General features: G+C 36.2%; 1 protein-coding gene and 1 non-coding gene across 2 annotated transcripts in view; one reads left to right on the forward strand and one right to left on the reverse strand.

Annotated features, from left to right (window-relative positions):
- LOC125661684 (multiple epidermal growth factor-like domains protein 10) overlaps positions 1 to 13172 on the forward strand; it is a 43343-nt gene extending 30171 nt beyond the window's left edge. The window contains exons 5-12 of the mRNA XM_048893786.2: positions 40 to 177; positions 580 to 708; positions 862 to 999; positions 1197 to 1340; positions 7916 to 8053; positions 12287 to 12427; positions 12512 to 12638; positions 12732 to 13172. Coding sequence (XP_048749743.2) covers positions 40 to 177; positions 580 to 708; positions 862 to 999; positions 1197 to 1340; positions 7916 to 8053; positions 12287 to 12427; positions 12512 to 12638; positions 12732 to 12894 — 1118 coding nt within the window. The 3' untranslated portion in view covers positions 12895 to 13172. The remainder of the gene's footprint in view (positions 1 to 39; positions 178 to 579; positions 709 to 861; positions 1000 to 1196; positions 1341 to 7915; positions 8054 to 12286; positions 12428 to 12511; positions 12639 to 12731) is intronic.
- Positions 4794 to 4865, reverse strand: Trnaa-cgc (transfer RNA alanine (anticodon CGC)). Its single transcript has one exon. It is a non-coding gene; the product is annotated as a tRNA-Ala (tRNA).
- Positions 13173 to 21660: the final 8488 nt, after the last annotated feature.

Here is a 21660-nt window from a genome sequence, read left to right on the forward strand (position 1 = left end):
TTATTTTATGTTGTTCAGGATTGTTCCTTTTATTTGTAGCTTGCAGTCATCAGTACTATGGAGAACTATGTAAGGAGACCTGTGGTAACTGTAGTGACGGGGTGGCGTGTAACAATGTGAACGGAACGTGTACAAACGGATGTGACGTCGGTGTCTACGGAGACAAATGCAAAATGCGTATGTGTTGGCAATACTGCATGTAGATATATTAGTAGATATTGTTTATACATGATGTGTCGCAATCATTAGACGTACAATATTTCGGAAAAAATAATTATAAATAATGATAGGTCTTATTGAAATACATCGCTATTCAATAAGCAGGACTACAAAAGGTGTGTCATACAGATTTTAGTTGTCAACGTCCATTAATATTTGCACGAGGCGTACATATATATGATGAAAATTGTAAAATACAAATATCACATACATTTTGAACATTGTATAAATCCAAGTACTTTTAGAGAGAATATATCATTGTGTCACTATCAAACTGAACACTGGATGGTACTTCAGAAGTGAATCTAAGAAAATATATCGTCAATGGCCTGTAATTCATGTATTACAGTTTTTTTTAAGCGTGTCCTAGTAGTCGACATGGGAAGAACTGTTCTCGAACGTGTACTAATTGTGACACGTGCGACAGATTTACAGGACATTGCACACCCCCCTGCTATTCGGGCTGGAAGGGAACACATTGTACTGAAAGTAAGTTGATTAACTGTATTGATGATTCCCATTGACGAAATTCTACGACATAATTCCTGAATATGTGCATTATCTTTATTATTTTTTTTACTGGTGGGCTAAAATTAGAATTACCTTTGAAAATTGTGTTATTTCTTGCATTATGATCGATAGAATGTGACGGACTAAAATACGGGACTGGCTGTAATAAAGACTGTGGAGCCTGCCTAGATTATACACAATGTCACCACATAAACGGAACATGCTTTGATGGATGTGATTCTGGATATGAAGGAGAACTCTGTAAAACTTGTAAGGTCTAATATTGAAAGAGTATTATTTCAAAGGAAAGGAACACACTAAAATATTAATTGTGAACCTATAAGTATTAATACATTATATACAAATTTAAAACTTGTTTTAGGGTTGCAAAGTGCAAAACTACCCAAAGAACCCAAGCATATGATAATAGTTTTGGATTCTAATTTTGTGTTCGCATTTACTTTCAGACTGTTCTCGTGGGATATTTGGAAAGAATTGCGATCAAATATGTTCTGAGAATTGTCACGAAGATCCCACAATATGTAACGGAACAACGGGAGAGTGCAAGGGTGGATGTCGCCCGGGCTGGGAAGGACTGCAATGTAACATGGGTAAATAAATAGTGCACTATGTTAAGTGCAGTGTGACGTACAAATCACGCAAAATCATTTATTGGGTAAGTTCCTTAGTTGATTGATAGGGTTTAGCGCCGTTTTGACAATATTTCAGCTATTTTATGGCGGTTAATTCTATGAAATATGTTCGATGTTGGAAGATTTTGAAGTTTCGCAGTAAGCCAACTCTTTTTCGAAATCAGAAACTGTCTTTTACGTGCGAATGGGCTTATGATCCTTGATGCGGGCTACTCTTCAACATTTCATCCGACAGACATTGATAAGTCCACTTTTGAGAAATGATATCAAATTCAATATGCATAGTCAGCATGTCAAGTATATTAAACGGATTTAGTGATTTGGATGCATTCCGGTCTGTTTCAGTTATATAATCAAATGTTTAAATAGTTACAAAAGTTTACAAGTTATAAAATACATGGTGTCCAGAGATGCTGAAATTTTAGATCTCCAAATCTTTTATCAAAACTCATAAAGCATGGTAGAAATAAACACTAATGGTGCCATTATATTTCGCCCTAAAGATATTGAGTGTATTAATTAATGAAATATTTAGCGATTGGTGAATTGCTGAGAAGGTAGGGAAGTTATATGCCAAATGTAAAACATATGGTATCAAATTTGATGCACCGGATGCGCATTTCGACAAATAATGTCTCTTCAGTGATGTTCAAGCCGATATTTTGGAAATTCGAAATAACAATAACCTTGTCAGAGCTAAAAGGAAAAACAGAGTGCCAAAGACTGTAGCCAAATTCGTCTAAGGATGAAATATATGCCTGAGGGAGATAATCCTTGAATTTGAAATGAATTTCTAAATCTTATAGCAGCAATTAAATATGCATCCATATTATAAAGCTAGTAACGAAGGACTTAGCTACTGGACTGTAGATACCCTATGGGACTAACAGTCCACCACCAGAGGCCGCGACCCAGGAGTCGTATTGTAAAACTGATATGGTACTAATTGCGATGCACCAGATGCGCATTTTGACAAAAATGTCTCTTCAGTGATGCTCAAGCCGAAAATCTAAATCTAATCATTATGCTACGCAGCTTACTGCAAAACTATCGTTTCGAGTGTCGAAATATGACATAGTACGTTACATTCTATGTATGGATAGCATGCAAATTAAATGTCGTAACATCGTCCACACCAGTTTCAATGACCTTTTGTTTTGAGTTTCATTCTCAATTACTGTGCCGTATCAAATCGTTTGGCCAAACGGATGAAATTAGAAGTGATAATCAATGCGTTTTTCTTGTCCCCCCTTGTTATGCCTGCTACTCCTAATGAGGCATAGGCAGCCAACAAAAGATCTCCAAGCGTCTCTATTCTGGCCCTTGCACTTAATCTGTCTCCAGTTGCATCCTATTTTCCTGATGTCGGCAGCGATGTCTCGGCACAACGTGTTTCTTGGTCGGTCTATTTCTCTTCCCTTGATGATTCCAGGTCAGCACTCGTCTCTTGATATTTGACGCTGGTTTACGGAGTGTGTAGCTTATTCACTTACAGAGTCGTCCCAGAATCTCGTCTTCTATAGGGAGTTGATTGGTTCGCTGCCAACAATATTTATTTGTTAGGTCACATTAAACATGGACTTACTATAGGCGTTTGTCTCCTGGTTTTTACGCTGGCTTACGGAGTGTGTGGCTAATCCACTTACAGCGTCGTCCCAGAATCTCGTATTTTCCAAGGAGGTGATTGGTTCACTGTGGAAGGTTGTTGGCTAAGCAATATTAAAAACGGAATTCTTACGTTACTATAGGCGTGTCTACGATAAAATATATTCACTGTTGTGGCGGTAAACTCCGTGTAGAAGTAACTTCACCTTTGAGCTGTCTTTACCGTCTTTAAACAAGTGACATATGTTCAAATAGGACTTTAAAAATACACTCAACAAGGACCGGACACTCCAACGAACAAGAGCCACGAATACCCCACAATGGCCCAGTAATTTTGAGGAAAATAAAGAATCTTCATTCCAAATTTCACCATGATATCGCATAGCTTAGACTTTCTATTTTATAAATCCAGTGTGTTTCTTCCGCGAAATTGTACACACGTTGAAATTATAACATGCATAACCTATAACAGTTGTATTATTTTTGTAACAGTTGCTAATTTCCAATAGTATGCACCAAAAATTAGTACAACCCCCAGGCTTCGATCCAATATATATTAATGAAGTGTAAATAAGTACATTACATACTGTATAGAAGTTTAGAAGGCTTTTTTTTGTTTTTTTGTTTTTTGTTTTGGTGGGTTTTTTTATGATCGCAGCTTGGGGGATATGTGAATTTTTAGTTTTTATGTTCTGCAAAATTACCGGAATTAGTCTCATCAACTTACAAGGTTTGATGATTCTAAACCTCTCGGTATCTGAAATAACAACCTAAAATGTATTCATAAATGAATAGCCATAAAATTAAGAAAGTAGGTCATGGTGACATACTTTTCACATGAAGCAGTTCAAAGTCCCATGATCCATCAACTGACAACTTTTGATGATGATAGGCTCAAAAGTGTTCAAGATATGCATCAAAATCCATTTAATAATAATTACCTGCGAAATTCAAAAAGTAGGTCACCATGACCTACTTTTGAGTCGGCATGCTATTAGGTCCTAAGAAGCATCAACTGACAAAATTTGATGATCCTAGTCCTTATACTAGGCAAAATATCAAAGTTTTAACAAAACAAAATGTAAGGTCAACTTTGAAGTGACCTTGAAACCACACCCTTTGCCCCAGGATGATGCCTTGAACAATTTTATCTACAACCTATTCTCATCTTTATTCATAAGTTTGGTGATAATTTGCCCAGTGGTTGTTGAGAAATTTTTTTAGCAACCACTACTTTTGTTTGCATTTTCCTAATGATCACCCCTTGTTAAAGGGCCAGAGCCCTAGTTACAAATGATAACACATGGGCCAAGGATACCCTGTGCCAAATTTGACAAAAATTGGCCAAGGGGTTCTTGAGATAAAGCCCTTTTCCCAAAAAGTTGACACACCGCACGCCAGACATATGGCCATATGATTAGCTCTTTGAGCCTTCGGCTCAAAAGAGCTAAAAATGACAAATGAAAAAAAAAATACTGATTAAAATAGAGGTTAACATATGAATGGCGCTCGTTCCTGAAGTAAAAGTTGATGTATTGATTGCTTGGTTGATTGTATCTTGCTTAACGTCTCGCTTGAGAATTTTTCACTCATATGGAGACGTCACCAAGACCGATGAAGAGCTTCAAATCTAGACCCATGCTCGGCGTTTGTGGCCATTGAGCAGTGAGAGTTCTTTAGCGTGCCACACCTATTGTGACACGGGTCATCCGTTTTTAAGCTCATCTCCGAGGACCCATGACATTCACATCTGATGCCGAGCGTTTGGCGATGGAACTGTCACTACCTGTTTTAACGACTTAGGTGTGTCGCGGCCGGGATTCGAACCCCGGGCCTTCCGCATGCGGGGCGAACGCCTAACCTCTCGGCTACCGCGGCGGTTACACCAGATGGTATCTTTTAGATCTGAGTTAAAAAAAATCTTAAAGAAACATAATACCAAACAAATATCATATGAAAGATGACCTTAACCATAGAGTCCTGTGTCGCAATAAGCGTTGGCACGGAAAAAAAGTCGTCATTGCTACTGTCTTGAGTGCTAGGCATACGCCTGCCTTTTTCTTACAATTTTATGACAGCGATTTCTTTGATATTCTTCGATTAAGAAATGTGTAGAGATGAGACGTCAACAAAATGATCAATGAATTTCTTCGTTCTAATTAGTATTGTTCGCGCATTTTCTCGAATATGCGTAACGGCCACTGTGGTCTAGAAGTAAAGCGTTCGTCCCGCAAGCGGAGGGTCGGGGTTCAAATCCCGGCCTCGACAGAATTAAGTCGATGGAACTGTTACTACCATGGCATTTAGAATTTTGGTAGAAGCGTTCCTGCTTTACATCTTAATGCACTAGGATTTCTTAAACATGTGCGGTTTAAGAGAAGATTTTTGAAAATTGGTCAATTCTGGACAGTTTTTGCGCCGCCTGTAAGGTCCCGGTGGTGCAGGAATCTGACATTTAAAATGTCCCAAAATTGCTTAATACCAAATTTGAAAATGATTGGTATTGTGGTTATGAAGAAGTTAAAAATATCCATTATTCACATATTTAATAACTGACCATTTTGGCCCCACCCTGATACTAAAAAAAACCCATACAACTGGGATTATCAAATTTAGAATTTTGGTAAAGGACTGCCTGTTCGCTCTAAATATTGATTTTGTTTCAATTTAGTATCAATAACACTAAAGAAGATGCGTTTTAAGTGTTTTACACGTACACACAATATAACAAGTTTGACCTCACCCTTGGATCAAAACCGCTAACTTGGGAATCATGAAATTTCCAATTTTGATAGAGGCCTTCCTGCTTTACAACATCATGTATTTAGTTTTTCTAACATATGTGCGGTTCTTAAGAAGATTTTTATGAATTGGTTAATTTTGGGCAGTTTTGTCCCGGCCTCAGGGGTGCTGGAATCCTGAAATTTACAATTTATGTCCCACTTGTTCCAAAGATACTTCATATCAAATATGGAAAGAATTGGAATGATAGTTGTGAAGAAGTTAAAATGTCTATTGTTCACACATTTAATAACTGGCCATTTTGGCCCCACCCTGATACTAAAGCCCCAACTCCTGGAATCATCAAATTTACAATTTTGGTAAAGGACTACCCGTTCTTTCTAGATATCTATTGGGTATCAATATCGTATCAACATCACTAAAAGATGTTATTTAGGTGATTTACACATAAACGCTATATACGAAATTTGACCCCGCCCTGAGATAAGAACCCCTAGCCCGGGGATCATGAAATTTACAATTTAGGTAGAAGCCTTCCTGGTCTACGTCACCATGCATTTAGTTTTTTTTTATATGCGGTTCTTGAGAAGAATGGTTTTTTTAAATTGTCTATTTTGGGCAGTTTTTGCCCTGCGTCTAGGGCCCAGGGGTGTCCCAGAGGTGGTGGAGTGATGAAATTTACAATTCATGTCCCTCTTGTCCTAAAAATGATTAAAACCAACTATGAAATGAATTGGGCTGGTAGTTATCAATAACAAGTTAAAAAAGTTCAATTGTTAACGCACGACGGATGACGCACGACGACGAACGACAACCAATTGCAATAGCTAAAATCGAATCATTCATTTTCACATACAGTTGATAGCCTTGATATCCAAACCCTTCTTTCCCATGTGGACTTTTGCAGTTTTGTACATATTGAAAAAAAGTGAAGATACATGTAACGAATAGGAACAATTTAAAGTGAAAAAATTAATATTCATTATCTATTGATAGGTCTAAATCTGTGGTACCTCACCTACAGCTGGCGACTTCTCAGTGTGAGTGAATACTTACCGAGTGATCAATCTCATAATTGTCATAACATAGAAAATCGAAAGCAGGACAAACTCCGGTCCGTGGAATCAGGTGCTGAGGAGTAACACACTGTAAGTGTCTCTTGTTGAACGGTAATACGGATTTGCGCTTTCATCGTCGTGTTGCCTCTGAATGGGAGTTCATAGATATACTTGTGAGTTTAGCATGAACCTGAGATAATCGATATCTTAACGAAGGGAGACATTAGTTTCCCCCTTCCCGTCATTTTCGCATGTACCTGCGATAGGCAATAGCTTAAAGAAGGGGCCCGTTGGTTTTTTCCCCTCCAGACGAACGATGGCAGAAGTTAACGTTGGTTAATAAACAAGACATACGATAATTATAATGTTGGAGCACTGAAAATTCTGTGTTCCGACCTCAAATCTGCTAAGAGATTGGCATTCGTAGTAATTATTTTCTCGCTAAACACCAGGCACCAGTGGCGATAGTCATGGATCTTTGTGAATGGCTGTTAAAACGACGGATTATGTCACAGTATGCCTTGAAACAACAACGTAATCTCACTGTGATTGCCTTAAAAGAAAGCTTAGGTGAAAATTAGTGATTGTATTTCGAATGTTACAGGAAGACAGCGACAACAAATTTATTCACAAAATGGAACACCAAGCCATTCTCTAGCTTCTTCAAATATCACTACTAGTTTACTGAAGCTTGTTAAGAAAATATATTTTGGTTTCAACAGTCTCAAATTACATGTATAACGATCTAATAAAGCTGTTATTTGGTAAAGTGCTTTCTGACATGTTTCATACCTCTTGAAACCGTTCTTTGTACACTGTTACTGATTACGGACGACTCCGTTTATCCGATCAAGATAAAGGGTTCACGGTGGTTTTGTCCGGTCAATAGGGGATGGTTAATGCACCTGATCCCACATCTGTTATGTACAGGGCCCCCTGTTTGTCCTACTCTTAATTGTGTGCTCTTCATTCCAATTATATATGAAATGTATCACCCGAGGATGGTTTACTCATATAGCTGTTGACCTATGCTTAGCAGTCCGTATAATTATTTTCCTTCAAGAATAAAACATTGCAAAAATCTAATTAGTATCGATTTGTTATATTTATCTTCACCGATGATTTTAGAATGCTCCATGAAAACGTTTGGAGAAAACTGTAGCCAACCCTGTGGTAATTGCAAGGACCTTGAGAAATGTCATCACGTCAATGGAACCTGTATCGAAGGCTGTGACAGAGGGTTTAGGGGGCTATTATGCAATGAAGGTAATATTATTCTTTTTTAAATGATGAGTAATACATGCACATCATAATTATAGAAATAATACACCAACTGTTATTGAAAAATTATTTTATTAATTTCATAACGGACTATGGAAAATTTAGTATATTCTTGATTTTAGAAAGCATTGGCGTTCAACGAATGGGCAGTAGTTATAACAAATTTCTATTTTCTTAATTAGTAGACATGTATCAATACACCTCCATAGGTACAAATGTAGGTAGGTATCCATAAATACTGAGCCCTAATTGACCTATCAAATATGCACTTTATAAATAACTATCCTTAAATACTCTACAGTAAGAGCATATATTTTGATGTACAAGTTAAAAATGTAAACAATATATTTAGAACTCTTTAAATGAGGTAGAAAGAGTGTTTGTTCATGTATCAAGTATCTTTAAAAGTCTGTCTGTGAGGCCATGGTGTACACCTTACTCCGCACGCTAATGCAGTTTGGATAATCAAATGATGGAATCCAACTAAACATTTAAAAAATAAAGTATGAAAATAATCATGAATTCCAGTTTCCATGTTAGAGGGGCATTTTCCTTACGGTCAATCACTAACAGTAAACGATCTTTGTCTGAATGTTGCAATACTCATTCTATTTATTGAAGCATATTCACAAAACATCATATTGCTGAAAATTATTAGAATGTAAACGGAGTACGAATTTGGACTTGATGACATTTTACTTTAATTCTCTTTATTATAATGTAGTTGTTAAAGGCCCTTTTAAAATTATTGGTGTGTTTAAAGGTAATTATTTAATATATGATTTGACATTTACTTATCACTATATTGCAGTATGTTATGTCTAAACTTATCGAAATCGCACTGTTAATGCTGTTAAGCGTTTCGTAATCCACAATATATATTCGTCAACAAAATTGAACAATTTCATTATCAATTTTTGTAATACTTAAAGAAAGAAACATATCAGCTCATACATTTCAATTTTTTGTGACTCAAACCTAGTCAGAGGGGTCAATGTATATATGCATATTTTTCAGGCTAAACGATTTTTAAAAATCTGCATTTATATGACGTTTGACCCCTTTGACCTCTCTAGTGTCATGATATACTATGTCAAAAATACCTTTTGTGAAATTCCGTAAAAAGCACAAACCTCAAATCAGGACACTATACAATTAAATAAATTTCAAAATAGTGTCACTTAGTCTTTAACAACTCTCTAAATGTGCTAATAGAGAAAGGGTTGTTAGAAACTGAACATCATACTTTATCTTTCAAGCACTATATACATCATGATTATAACTACAGTGTTTCCATTAAAATTGATAGTGAGAGTGTGTATGAACGTTAATGTATTCTGAGAGTAGTAATTGGTGATGAGATTTTGATTATATAACCATGACAAAATATTTATATTTCAATTACTTTGCATTTAACATTTCTACAAACTGTAACGATAACCTTTTCCTCTTGAATATGCTACAGCTGTAAAACTGTGTATGTATCTAGATAAATAGAGTATGCATTGGGGTAGAAAGCAAATTGAAAAAGGGGGGTTTAAACCAACAAAAAGAGTCTACGTCGAACACACACACATACATGCTACTTCCTAATTCTTATAACTGAAACTACAGTACTTAAGTGAGCTGCAGGAATTGGCTATTGGCTCATCAAAACTTCGCAACTTTTCGTGTTGATACAGAGATCCTTCGTCAATTTTCTTCGGAGGACGTCTTCGACGAGGCACTGAAGGACCATCAATGTCAAACTATGTGGCTCTTTATAGGCATCTCCTTAGAATGATAGAAAAACTTTGTCTGTCCTAAGAGACTCAAGATTTTTCACCTTGTTGAGAGCCATTTTCTGACATTCTGCAGCAGACAGTTTTTGTTTGATGGACTTTGCTAAGAATGTCTCTATGACGGAGCAACTGTTCACCCAATAGACAACCAAAGAGGAACTCAAACTTGTTCATGTAGGTCATACCCCATATTATTCTGCATCTCCTGTCTGAAACTTTTACATACTCTATCGATTTCTCCCACCTTTCATACGCCCATTAATACTTTGTAGTTAAGTATAACACTCTGAAAAGCATCTGCTCGAACTGTCCACTTTGTTGGATACAAAACTTTTATTTTAGGTGATGAAGTCTCTAAATTCTCAGAAAATTGCCTCTCTTCTTGGCGACTCGTTCATCAATTTTGTTATCCCACACGTTACTTCAAGGTCATCTCTCATAATTGTAGATGCTTTCACAGCATGCCAAGTTTAGAGCATGACCATAACAGTGCGAATAAAGAGCTCTGCTCTCTTTCTCTAAAATTGGCTTTGCAGCTCCACTTTTAGATCCTGCTATTGAGGCAGCGATATCATAACATTGATCCCATAATGTATTAAAAGGAATATTGAACCTGACCAATGTATCAATTATTGCAGACACGATTGTATTGGTTTTAATGTCGTCTACTTCATAAAAACCAACACAGATTTCGTATGGCACAAACTGGTCTTCGATGTATAGGAAGAAATTAATGAGCTGTTCTCTATTAAAAATGTCAGTAGTCTCATCAGCCATTATGGTTAGACATTTGACATTCTCTAAAACTTTCATAACATTTCTAAGAACTTGATTGACCATTACTTTAAGTGCGTTGTTTTGAACTTGTACTGAAACGTATTTGTCAGTTTTTCTCTGAATTCATATCTACAAAACAGGATCATTTTGTCAGTGGTTTAACCAACTCGTGAAAATTAGAAGAACTCTCCTGTTTCCCCCTAATTGGATTCTTTTGTTTTGTGAGATATCTTCAACTCCCAAGTATTTTCAGGAAACAATCTCTGTTGTCTTTTATCTGTTTCGAGGGTTGTTTACTGAGAGATTCGCCAACATCCTTCAATACTTTTGGAAGTGTAAACAATCTCTCAACTGCTTCTCTATGACAGTTGTTGTTGGCATGTTTTTCGAGGCGCATTCTGGCTTTCTTCCAATACCGGAATCCCGTTGACAAAAATACATTATCCTTATTATGATTAGATTGATTGGTGGCATATTGTTTAACATCCCTCTCGAGAATATTTCACTCAGATGGAGACGTCACTATTGCCAGTGAAGGGCTGCAAAATTTAGGCCTATGCTCGGTGCTCAGGGCCTTTAAACAGGGAGGGATCTTTATCGTATCACACTTGCTGTGGCATGAGTTTTTAGTTTTCCCGGTCACATGATCCGTAAGTCGCCTCTTACAACACGCAAGGGGGCGTCTAAGACCTATGCTAGCCCTGATTCCCACGGGCCCCATTAAGTCGCCTCTTAGTTACGTTACGCAAAGGGATGCTGAGGACCTATTCTAACCCGGATCCCAATGGGCCGTGCAATTTAAATGTTATGAACTGGTTATAAGAAATAGATTAATAACGCTCAGCAATAATTATCAATTTTATTTTCAAACAGTTTAAATGAAATGGTCAATTTAACTAACAGTGATCAACGTTATACATACAATATGAAATCAAAGAATAGAGCTAACTCTCTGCCAAAAACGTTTGGAGGAGCACCAAAGTTTCAATGCCTATATTATGTCTGTCTTTGCACAAATGGGACTGAGTTACCCCCTTCCCTCGGTTCCGACGCCTATGGTGTGCCTACTTTAACGGTTGGGAATGTTGAAAGGAAATTACAAAAAACAAGTTTCAATTTTGAAAATCAATGAAGCAAGTAAGGCTTATTTTATTTTATTTTTCTTTATTATTATTTTTTCCTAACACACTCTAAGAAGTATGTTCAGACCCTTAAGGAACTTTATTTCGTAAACAAAAAAATTACGTTTTCTATATATAATTATTTCAGTCGCTCATAATTAATGCCACATAACTCACCGAACTCACATAACATTACTTGTACAATCTTTTTGTTCAGTCAATAACAACACGTTCCAAAAAAATATGCATGTTGTTTGTCTTATATTTTGTATCAATCTAAATCGAATGTAAGAAAATGTAATTATTTAGTGTAATGCATTGCATTCAAATCATTTCAACCGAGTGTGAAATAATTAGTGCATACCTCACTGCAATCAATCATGTGAGTAACACAGGGAGGCAAATCAGTTCAATCACACCAACTACAAATGCATACCATAAGGGCCGTGTCATTTGGCATCGGAGAACGACATAGATAAGTATATTCATCAGTTCTTGTGGTTTTGTAAATTATTACATCATATTTAAAAACATTTCAGTCTGCGACTTTGGATATTTCGGTGCTAACTGTGAAGAGGAGTGTAGTGTATTCTGTCAGAAATCACGTGATTGCCATCATGTGACAGGCTATTGTAGTACAGGGTGTAAAACTGGATGGCGGGGAAATAATTGCTTCGAAGGTGGGTATGAATATACAATCATATATTAATCTAATGTTTTTAAAACAAGATACGTTTTTCTACATCTATCAACTATCAATTCAGTCGATAACCCACTACAACAAACGAATGCTGAGGGAAATTGGGAAACCAAGTTTTATGGAGTCCTGGGAGCCTTCTGTGCTACACTTGTCCTAATTGGCGTGTATGTTGTTTACAATATCATGAAACGGTAAGCAGTTTGTTTTAAAGTCACTAAACGTAAAACTATCATAGAAAAAAATAAATAAAACCGTGTTTGAAAGTGAAATAAAATTCATTTCAGAAACAGAACAAAATTAGACAAAAGTCAGAAATATCGTTCGAGTAACACTACCAAATCTACTAAAGAAACAGAGTCACGGATGGACGACGTTGAGAAAATCAACAGTGGATATCAGGAGCTGGGAGGACTGAGTCCATCTTCAACCTATGACTCCATTCATTAGAAGAAACTATATTTCACACGCCATGTATACTAGTATATGATCTTTTCAAGTTGTATCGCATGATGTACATGATTTCAATATTCCATTTCTGATTATGCCATATATTTCATGTATCACCGTATACTTTTCTACTTTTGTATCAATTTGAAATACAGGACATCTTTCTTAAAGTAAAACTAGCGGGTGCCCTAGATCTTCAAAATCCACACTGTTTTGCAGATGTTTCTTAGTTAGAGAAAATTAAGAATATTTCAGAGTATAATAAAGAAGACCCTTACTTTATTCTTACGTGATCATATCAGTCGCGTTTTCTATATTTCAAAGTTAATGTGATAAATCGTCTCAGCGCAAGTAGAAGATGTAATGATATTGGAATATAAGTGCAGGTAGTTAGAGAGGTAAAGCATAGTCAGGTTTATTTTTGAAAATGTTTGGGAATGTCAAATTTCTAGTTTCGTTAATGTTGGACCTTGTCAAATTTGAGGATACTATTCACAAACAATGGTCGATTGTATTAGCAACAAAATAAGTTTTGTTTTCCTACCAAGATTTGCAGAGATTAAGACCGGCGAACATAAAGTGGCAAGACACCAGACATACCGCATTCGTGATATCGATCTATTACAGCCAAAACATTTGACGTCACAATGTAATGGGCGGACGGAGAAAAGATCTAATTTAAGCTTATCGACGCGCACGAGTGGGAACATTTTTTCAGCAGGGACTGATATTTTAAAAAGCGTTTGCATTGAAATTTAATTTTGTGGAATCAAATCTTTATGATATATACAATTTATGCATATGATTTAACGTAGTCTTCTTCCTAAAGATGAAAGCGCTGCTAGTAATACGCAATTTCCGAGTTGCCTAATAGTTCTTTCCCTTTGTGGAACTCTTACGCACAGTGAGACACAAAACATACTATAGGACACATGCGGTGGGTACAACTGCCTTATCGTTGCCTTCATATATTGCTTTAAAGCCGATCAGACATCATGCAACCACCCAATCTGCTGGGACACACAGTATTAGTAAGTTTATCAGTATATGATAATAAATTAGCTCAAACAAAAATCGATAATCACCATTTTTCTTTGATTAAAATAGCACTTGTGCAGAGGAGAAAATAACAAAAAAAATATTTTCATATTTAATTTGATGGCCTAATTCAAACAAATATTGTACTTGACATGATCAGTTTAATGTATACCAACGACTGATAAAAACAAACTTTACACTTTCATTACTATTATCCGTATTTACATAGCTAGTCTATAGTATATGCATAGACTCAAGCGTTCAACAGAACACTGAACGTACCTCCATCACAGAAGAGCTGCTATCTCGGAAGTTGCGTATTACAATGATGCTTTTTGCGATGGCAATATCTTATAAGAAATGGGGGCAACATTTTGCGTGTCTTTGAATAGTTTAATGTTTTAACTACTTGTATGCCAAATTTCAAGCTACTAGGATATTTACCAGTATGAGGAAGTGAGTAACCTATATTTGACGTGAAAATTTAATCGATGGGTCCAAAATTTCCCACACTAGTCTGAATTTCGCTGCTGTTATAGGCAAGAAACCACCCAGTGACCTGGGCCAGTAAATGTTTTTGTAAAATTAAACAAGTGAAATCGAGAGAAGGATGCCATATACACATGTATCTCTGTTATTTTAAGAACCTGTGGTTTGAAATTTGGCATACAAGTAGTTAAAATATCATAAACAAAATAGTTAAAACACCTATGCAAGGATACCGTTAAATTTCGCACACGTCACCTCGTTTCTGTTTGTAGGCATTTAAAGTGAGTGGGTATTTTTTTTTTGTATCTAGGTCAGAATTAGACCCCTTTCAATATTTATATTATCACAGAGTTTGAGTCCAAACCGGGGTTAGCCCCAGTGATCATATTTCATATTTTATTTCTTGCCACTTTATGTTTGCCGGTCTTATGTCTAGATGTTTCTCCCTATGGCTTCACACAAATATCAGCAAACTATAACCATATTTACCCGTGGAAACAATTTATATCCTCTATGTATTCCAAATGTCGATGCCAATTCGCCATTCGGGACGATTTCAAGGTCGCAACATAGAATAATCACTACTATATAGAATATTAAATGTAGACTTTTATAATATCAAAGAAAATAATTTATAAATGATCATTTGAGAAACCTTTGCCATGCAGATTTTCTCTTACACTGCTTAACCCCTGACAGTGGTAGTAGATAACAAGAAAATATTATGACATCATCTATAGAGACCTGCACGCCGTGATTCACGTCTTTATTGTGACGCCAAAAAGTGTAAAGTCCAAATAGGTACATCAAGAGTATCTCCCTGTTTTTGCAACCCTTACCTGTTGATGAAGAGTTCTTTCATGTATTTTAACAACATAATAACAAAACCGAATAATTGTTTCGTGAGTGATGCCTCTCGCGCGATAATAAATTCCACGCGTGTATTTAGGAACCTACAGTAACTCAATGTTATCATTTATCTGAATACGCATAATTAAAATCGCATAATTCTCATGCAAAAATATTTGGAAAATGAAGTTATTTGGACAAGTTCGATCTTCTAATGCGAATATTAGTTACATAATGGTATCAAGACTGAATATTGTAATGAAATTGAACAATGGGACAAATCAGAATAACAAACAGTGATCAAACGCACAGATCCTTTCAAGAATAAAATATATGAGAAGAGCAAACAAAGACTCGCGACATATTAGAAAACATCACATGTCGACCGGTCACATTCGCCATGATCTTCATATTTTGATGAAGTAAACGGAACAATCCTTGGTCAATATTAGTAGTAAAGGTATTCTAAAAACTAATAAACAAAAACCTCGTTCGACAGCCTTCGACTCAATAAAAATCATTTGCAAAATATATCAATACAACAATGATAAGACTTGTGAAATACAGACTTTAGGAATGCTTATTCCTCATAGGCACCTGTTCCCAACTCGGGTATGTCCGGGAGTCCGTATTTGCCCAACTCTTAGTTTTGTATACATTATAAGTGTTATGACATTGTTCACTGTTCGTTATCTTCAATGTTTTCTTGAAACCTCTGTCGCATAAACTTATTTGTCCGTAACCTGCATCGATATAAAAAAAAGGAATGGTACAAATAACATTATCTCGCGTATCGAATCAGATAAACACCATATGCAGGTAGTAATGGAGTATTGTCGCATAACCATGGATATAGTGGATGTAGAAAAATAGTTATCTCGTTTGTAATAAATTCAAGTTCTTAGTTTGCCGTTAATGTAAACTTACATTTCACGAAATTATGAAGCGTATGTGGACAACAATGTTGTGGAAAATGTCATCTCAAGCACGATTACGATAGTAAATAAAATTAACAGAAACCGATGTTATGAATATTATGTATTAATCATACCTATTTGCAACCTCAGGAAAATTCAAATTGTTTTACAAGTTTTAATTTTTGTTCTTTTCTTCAAAGTTAGATGTAGTATTTTCATGTGAACACTGCACGGTTTTAACATCAGAATAAACAAAAATAAAAGAGTATACATAATAAACTACTATACCAAAAATGTATACATATGCTCATGGGTGATTTTTGTATGATTGTTGCACGGGACTCTCGGGGATTCCCAAGGAAAATGAATATGCATATAAATTATGCGAGCCAAAGTAGCTAAATAAGTTGCATGGTCCCAAATTTAACACACCTGTGTAAATGAAAGTTACACAACTTTTGTTTTATATATATGCTTTGAATCATCTGAGCCAACGGCTCAAGTGAGCTTTTCTGACTGTCGGTATTGTCGTCGTAAACTGTTCACATTTTACCTTCTTCTCCAGAACCACTGGACCAATTTCATTAAAACTTGGAACAAAGCATCACTGGGTAAAGTTGATTTCCTTTTGTTTAAATGAATGGTAATGGCTCTTGAAAAGGGGATATAATCACCAAAAAAAAAAAAACAAATATAGGATGGGGGGCATTTAAAAATCTTTTCAAGAGCCACTGGGCCACAACAACTTAATGACATAGTGCATTTGCAAGTTTGTTAAAATCATGACCCCTGGGGTAGGTGGGGCAACAATAGGGGATCAAAGTTTTATATCCGAATACATTAGACAAATCTTTACAATATTCTTCTCATGAACCACCGTGTCATAAGAGTAAAGATTTAAGCAAACGCTTCCCGATATAGAGTATATGTAAAACTTATACGGTACCAATTTTGATGCACCAGATGCGCATTTCGACAAATTATGTCTCTTCGGTGATGCTCAATCGAAATGTTTGAAATCCGAAATAACAATGAAGTTTTAGAGCTATTATAGGCAAAAACAGTGTGCCAAGAAAGTGGAGTCAAATTCGTTCAAGGATAAGAGCTATGCGTGGGGAAGATAATCCTTCTATAACAATTTGTTAAGGCCATGGCCCTCAAGGGCAGGGAGAGGCCGTATTGGGGTATCAATGTTTCACATGCTGATCTATAGGAAAATCTTCTAAAGAACCACTAGGCCAAATTCAATCAAGATTGATACAAACCATCCTTAGGTGAAGACGATTAAAGTCTGTTCAAATGAAGGGACATGTCCCGTTCCAATGGGGTGATAATCACAAGAATGCCAAAAAAAAAATAATAAAAAATGGGACGGGGTAATTTGAAAAAAAAATTCTTGTCAAGAATAATTGAGCCAGAAAAGCTGAAACTTATATGAATTATTCCTGACAAAGTGGAAATCATGACCTCTGGGATTAGGATGGGGCCAAAATAGGGAATCAAAGTTTTGCATGCAAATGCATATGGAACCAACCTTGGCACAAATCAACCTTAGATGACATTTGTTAATATGAAAGGCCAAACCCGTCTACAAGGTCATGTGATAATTAATGAATTTATAGTGAAATATAATATTTAAGTTTAATAATTAATGAATTTTTAGTCGTTACCCTTGATTTTTTTTTCGTGAACCAAGCTGCTTGAATAATGATAGTTTTGCTCACGCCTGTTCCTGCTAGGAACTGCTGCTCCATGAACAAAAATGCTGATGTACACTCACAACACACTTTGAAAAAAAATTAAAAGTGTGTTGATTTCGACCCAAATTAAATGCCCTTAGAAGAAAAGTGCGTTGTCACATGCCTGTTCAAAAACCAGCTAGCACAGGATATTAATTTGCCAATCAAGGCATCTAAAACGGTTTATCCAACTACAACATTGCCTTTTGTAGGCCTAGATTCATTGAAATTTGAAAATGGTTTACCGCAAGATAAATTGATTACTTTAAGGGACGAAGTGTGCAAGATCCAAGCTAAGAAAGCAGTAACATTAAAATAGCTGCAGTCATTTATTGGGAAACTTAATTTCACTTGTAAAGTCGTGACACCTGGTCGGACTTTCCTTAGGCGTTTGATTGATTAGGGGATTTCTTAGAAAGAGTTCATTGAAAAAGCACTATTTCCATCTGGCATTACCAATTCTTCATCGTCCTTACACTTGTTAACATATGCTAGTAACCTTGGTTTTGGCGGCATTTTTGGCCATGGCTGGTTTATGGTCCATTTATTGAGTTTTGGTTCCAATATCATATTGCTGTACGGGAGTTTCTCCCTATTGTTATTGCATTGGAACTTTGGTGTTATAAATTCCAAAATTCTACTGTAGGCATTCACACTGAAAATACTACAGTGGTCCATGTTATTAACAACAATAGATTCAAAGACCCTAACTTTATGATATTGATGAGACGCATCATGCTCCTATCCCATCAACATAATATCCATTTTTCTGCCGAGCATTTTCCAGGCGTTCTTAATACAGCTACATATACACATTTAATATTCCAGTCAATGGGTCGAATGAATATGAGTTACCGTACCTATACTGGATTCCTAAACTACATAAAAACCCTTACAAAGATACATTGCTGGATCCAGTAAGTGCTTTACCAAGCCCCTATCTTTGCTCCTCACGAAAATGTTACAGCTGTGAAGGAGAAACTTCAAACTTACTGTGCGACTACATATGCCAGAAGTGGTGTTAATCAAATGTGGATTCTAAAAAATTCTAAAGAACTTTTAGTAAACTTGAAATCAGACAATTTTTCCCAAATCCATAACATTAAAACCTATGACTTTTCAACACTATACACGACCATTCCTTACGATAAATTAAAGACTAGACTTTTTGACATCATAGACAGTTGCTTCTTCAACAAAAACGGAAAACGGAAATATTCATATGTAGTGATCGGTCATTCAAAAACTTACTTTGTTAAACACCACTCTGATTCCACGCACAAGTACTCTGAAGTTGAAATAAAAAATATGCTAGAGTTCCTCATTGACAATATCTTCGTGGTCTTTGGTGATCAGGTCTTCCAACAGTCTGTTGGAATTCCCATGGGCACGAATTGTGCTCCTTTGTTAGCTGACCTGTTTTTATATTCATATGAAGCAGAATTTATTCAAAAACTTCTACGTGAGAAGAAAAAATCTCTCGCTGTGACCTTCAATTCGACTTTTAGATATATCGATGGCGTTTTGTCTATTAACAATGATAGATTTCATTCATATGTCGATTTGATATATCCCTGTGAGCTCGAAATAAGGGACACCACAGAGTCATCCACTTCTGCTTCATACTTAGATATTTTATTGAAAGTAGACATTAACGGCACACTAACAACTCAACTGTATGACAAACGGGATGATTTCAGCTTCTCCATCGTCAACTTCCCACATTTATGTAGCAATATTCCATTATCACCTGCATATGGTGTTTATATATATCAACTGATTCGATATGCAAGAGCTTGTTCTGCGTATAATCAGTTTTTAAATCGAGGTAAGCTACTGACAAACAATTTGATGGTACAGGGATTTCAACAGTGTCGATTGAAGTCAGCATTTCGCAAATTCTATGGTCGTTATAACGATCTAGTTCGTCAATACAACCTCGCATTGGGTCAAATGCTGTCTGACGTGTTTCATACCGATTGTTAAGCCGTTCTTGGCACACTGATTTTGACTGCGGATAACTCCGTTTACCTGATCAGGATATGGGGCTCACGGCGGGTGTGACCGGTCAACAGGGGATGCTTACTCCTCCTAGGCACCTGATCCCACCTCTGGTGAGTCCAGGGGTCCGTGTTTGCCCAACTATATATTTTGTATTGCTTGTAGGAGTTATGAGATTGATCACTGTTCGTTATCTTCACCTTGCATTTGCTTTCCCGTCTACAGGCTACATTATTTCAAACCCGTTTTCCTCACATACAGTCCAAACTTACTTACATCCCCCCGTCTCTTGTGAGACTTTAAAGCAAACTCAAGACCACCTGATACGGAATTCCTTATCTCAATCAACGGTTTCTGCTTACAAATCAGCTTCCACTGCATACAAGACTTTTATCTCTTGGGATTTTGGGCAGTCAGCAAAACCAATGCCTCCTTCTCTCAACCACTTGTCAGCATTCATCGGACACTGTTTCTTAAAGAATATGGCAGCTCCATCGACTCGAACACTTGTATCTTCCTTAAGCTTTACTTTTCAACTTGGATGTCACCAAGACATCACCCAACATTTCACTATTAAATTTTTTATGAAGTTTCCAAAAGTGTAAGCCTTCGTCGGAGGTCAGACTTCCAATAACGCCGCCTATTCTAATTCAACTTGTGAAGGCCCTAAATCACATCACCTTATCAACTCTCGTTAGACACCTTTTAAGAGCCATGTTCATTTTAGCATTCTGTGCTTTCTTACGGATATATCGATATCCCACATTTGAAGCACTCGAAGACAAATGTGACTACTCTTAGGTTACACCAAAATACTAGAAATCCGATTATTTGTCCCTGTGCTACACTTAATCAGTATTTACAACTACGGAAACATTCGTCTCAGTCTGAACCACTCTTCTCGTTCACGGATGGCTACCCGGTTTCAAAGCAATTCTTTACACAGCATCTTCGTTCCGCTCTGACTTTTTGTAATCTGGACTTGCAGCGTTATCAATCCCATAACTTTAGAATAGGTGCAGCAACTACTGCTGCAACATCTGGGTTCTCTGAACTTCAGATACAAAACATGGGTAGATGGAATTCAACTGCGTTATGTGTAATGCAACTTCTGTATTTCAGTAAGATACACGATAATATAATTTTACATTCGGCCCAACGGACCAAAATGTCACTTTAACACATTAAACGATGTCTGTTCATGTATAGTCATTTGGATGTAAATTACTATCATGGGTGATTATATTATGTGACTTTCCTTAAGTATTTTTGTCTGATGTTATAAGAATTATAGATAGATTTTGCAGTTTGTCTTGGGAAATTACAAACAATATTAGTAAACACAGAGTCATCCATTTGATTTAAATTTGCATTAATTTTAATTTCTCTCAAAAGCAGGTAAAAATAATAGATGAAAATAAAAATTTTCTTTACACTAATCCTAGTTCCAACATATGTAAATATATTGAGCTCGGCAAATAATATCTACATGGTGAAAATTGAATTAGAAACACCATATGTAGCTACAATGTCGTATGTTTTGATGATTAAAGATGATTGTAAAGATATTTCCTTTGCTTATTGCTTTGCTAAAACTATTTTTAGATCCTTATTTATTTTTCACATAAAAATGTACTTAAGCTTGATTTTTGGATTTGTAGTCTTAAAAAAATCTACAAAAAATGCATTAGTGAGGGTATGGGCGTATCTCCCCTTGTTAGAACTCTTCAATT

The sequence above is a fragment of the Ostrea edulis genome, chromosome 8, assembly GCF_947568905.1.
Source record: "Ostrea edulis chromosome 8, xbOstEdul1.1, whole genome shotgun sequence".
Classification (NCBI taxonomy): domain Eukaryota; kingdom Metazoa; phylum Mollusca; class Bivalvia; order Ostreida; family Ostreidae; genus Ostrea; species Ostrea edulis.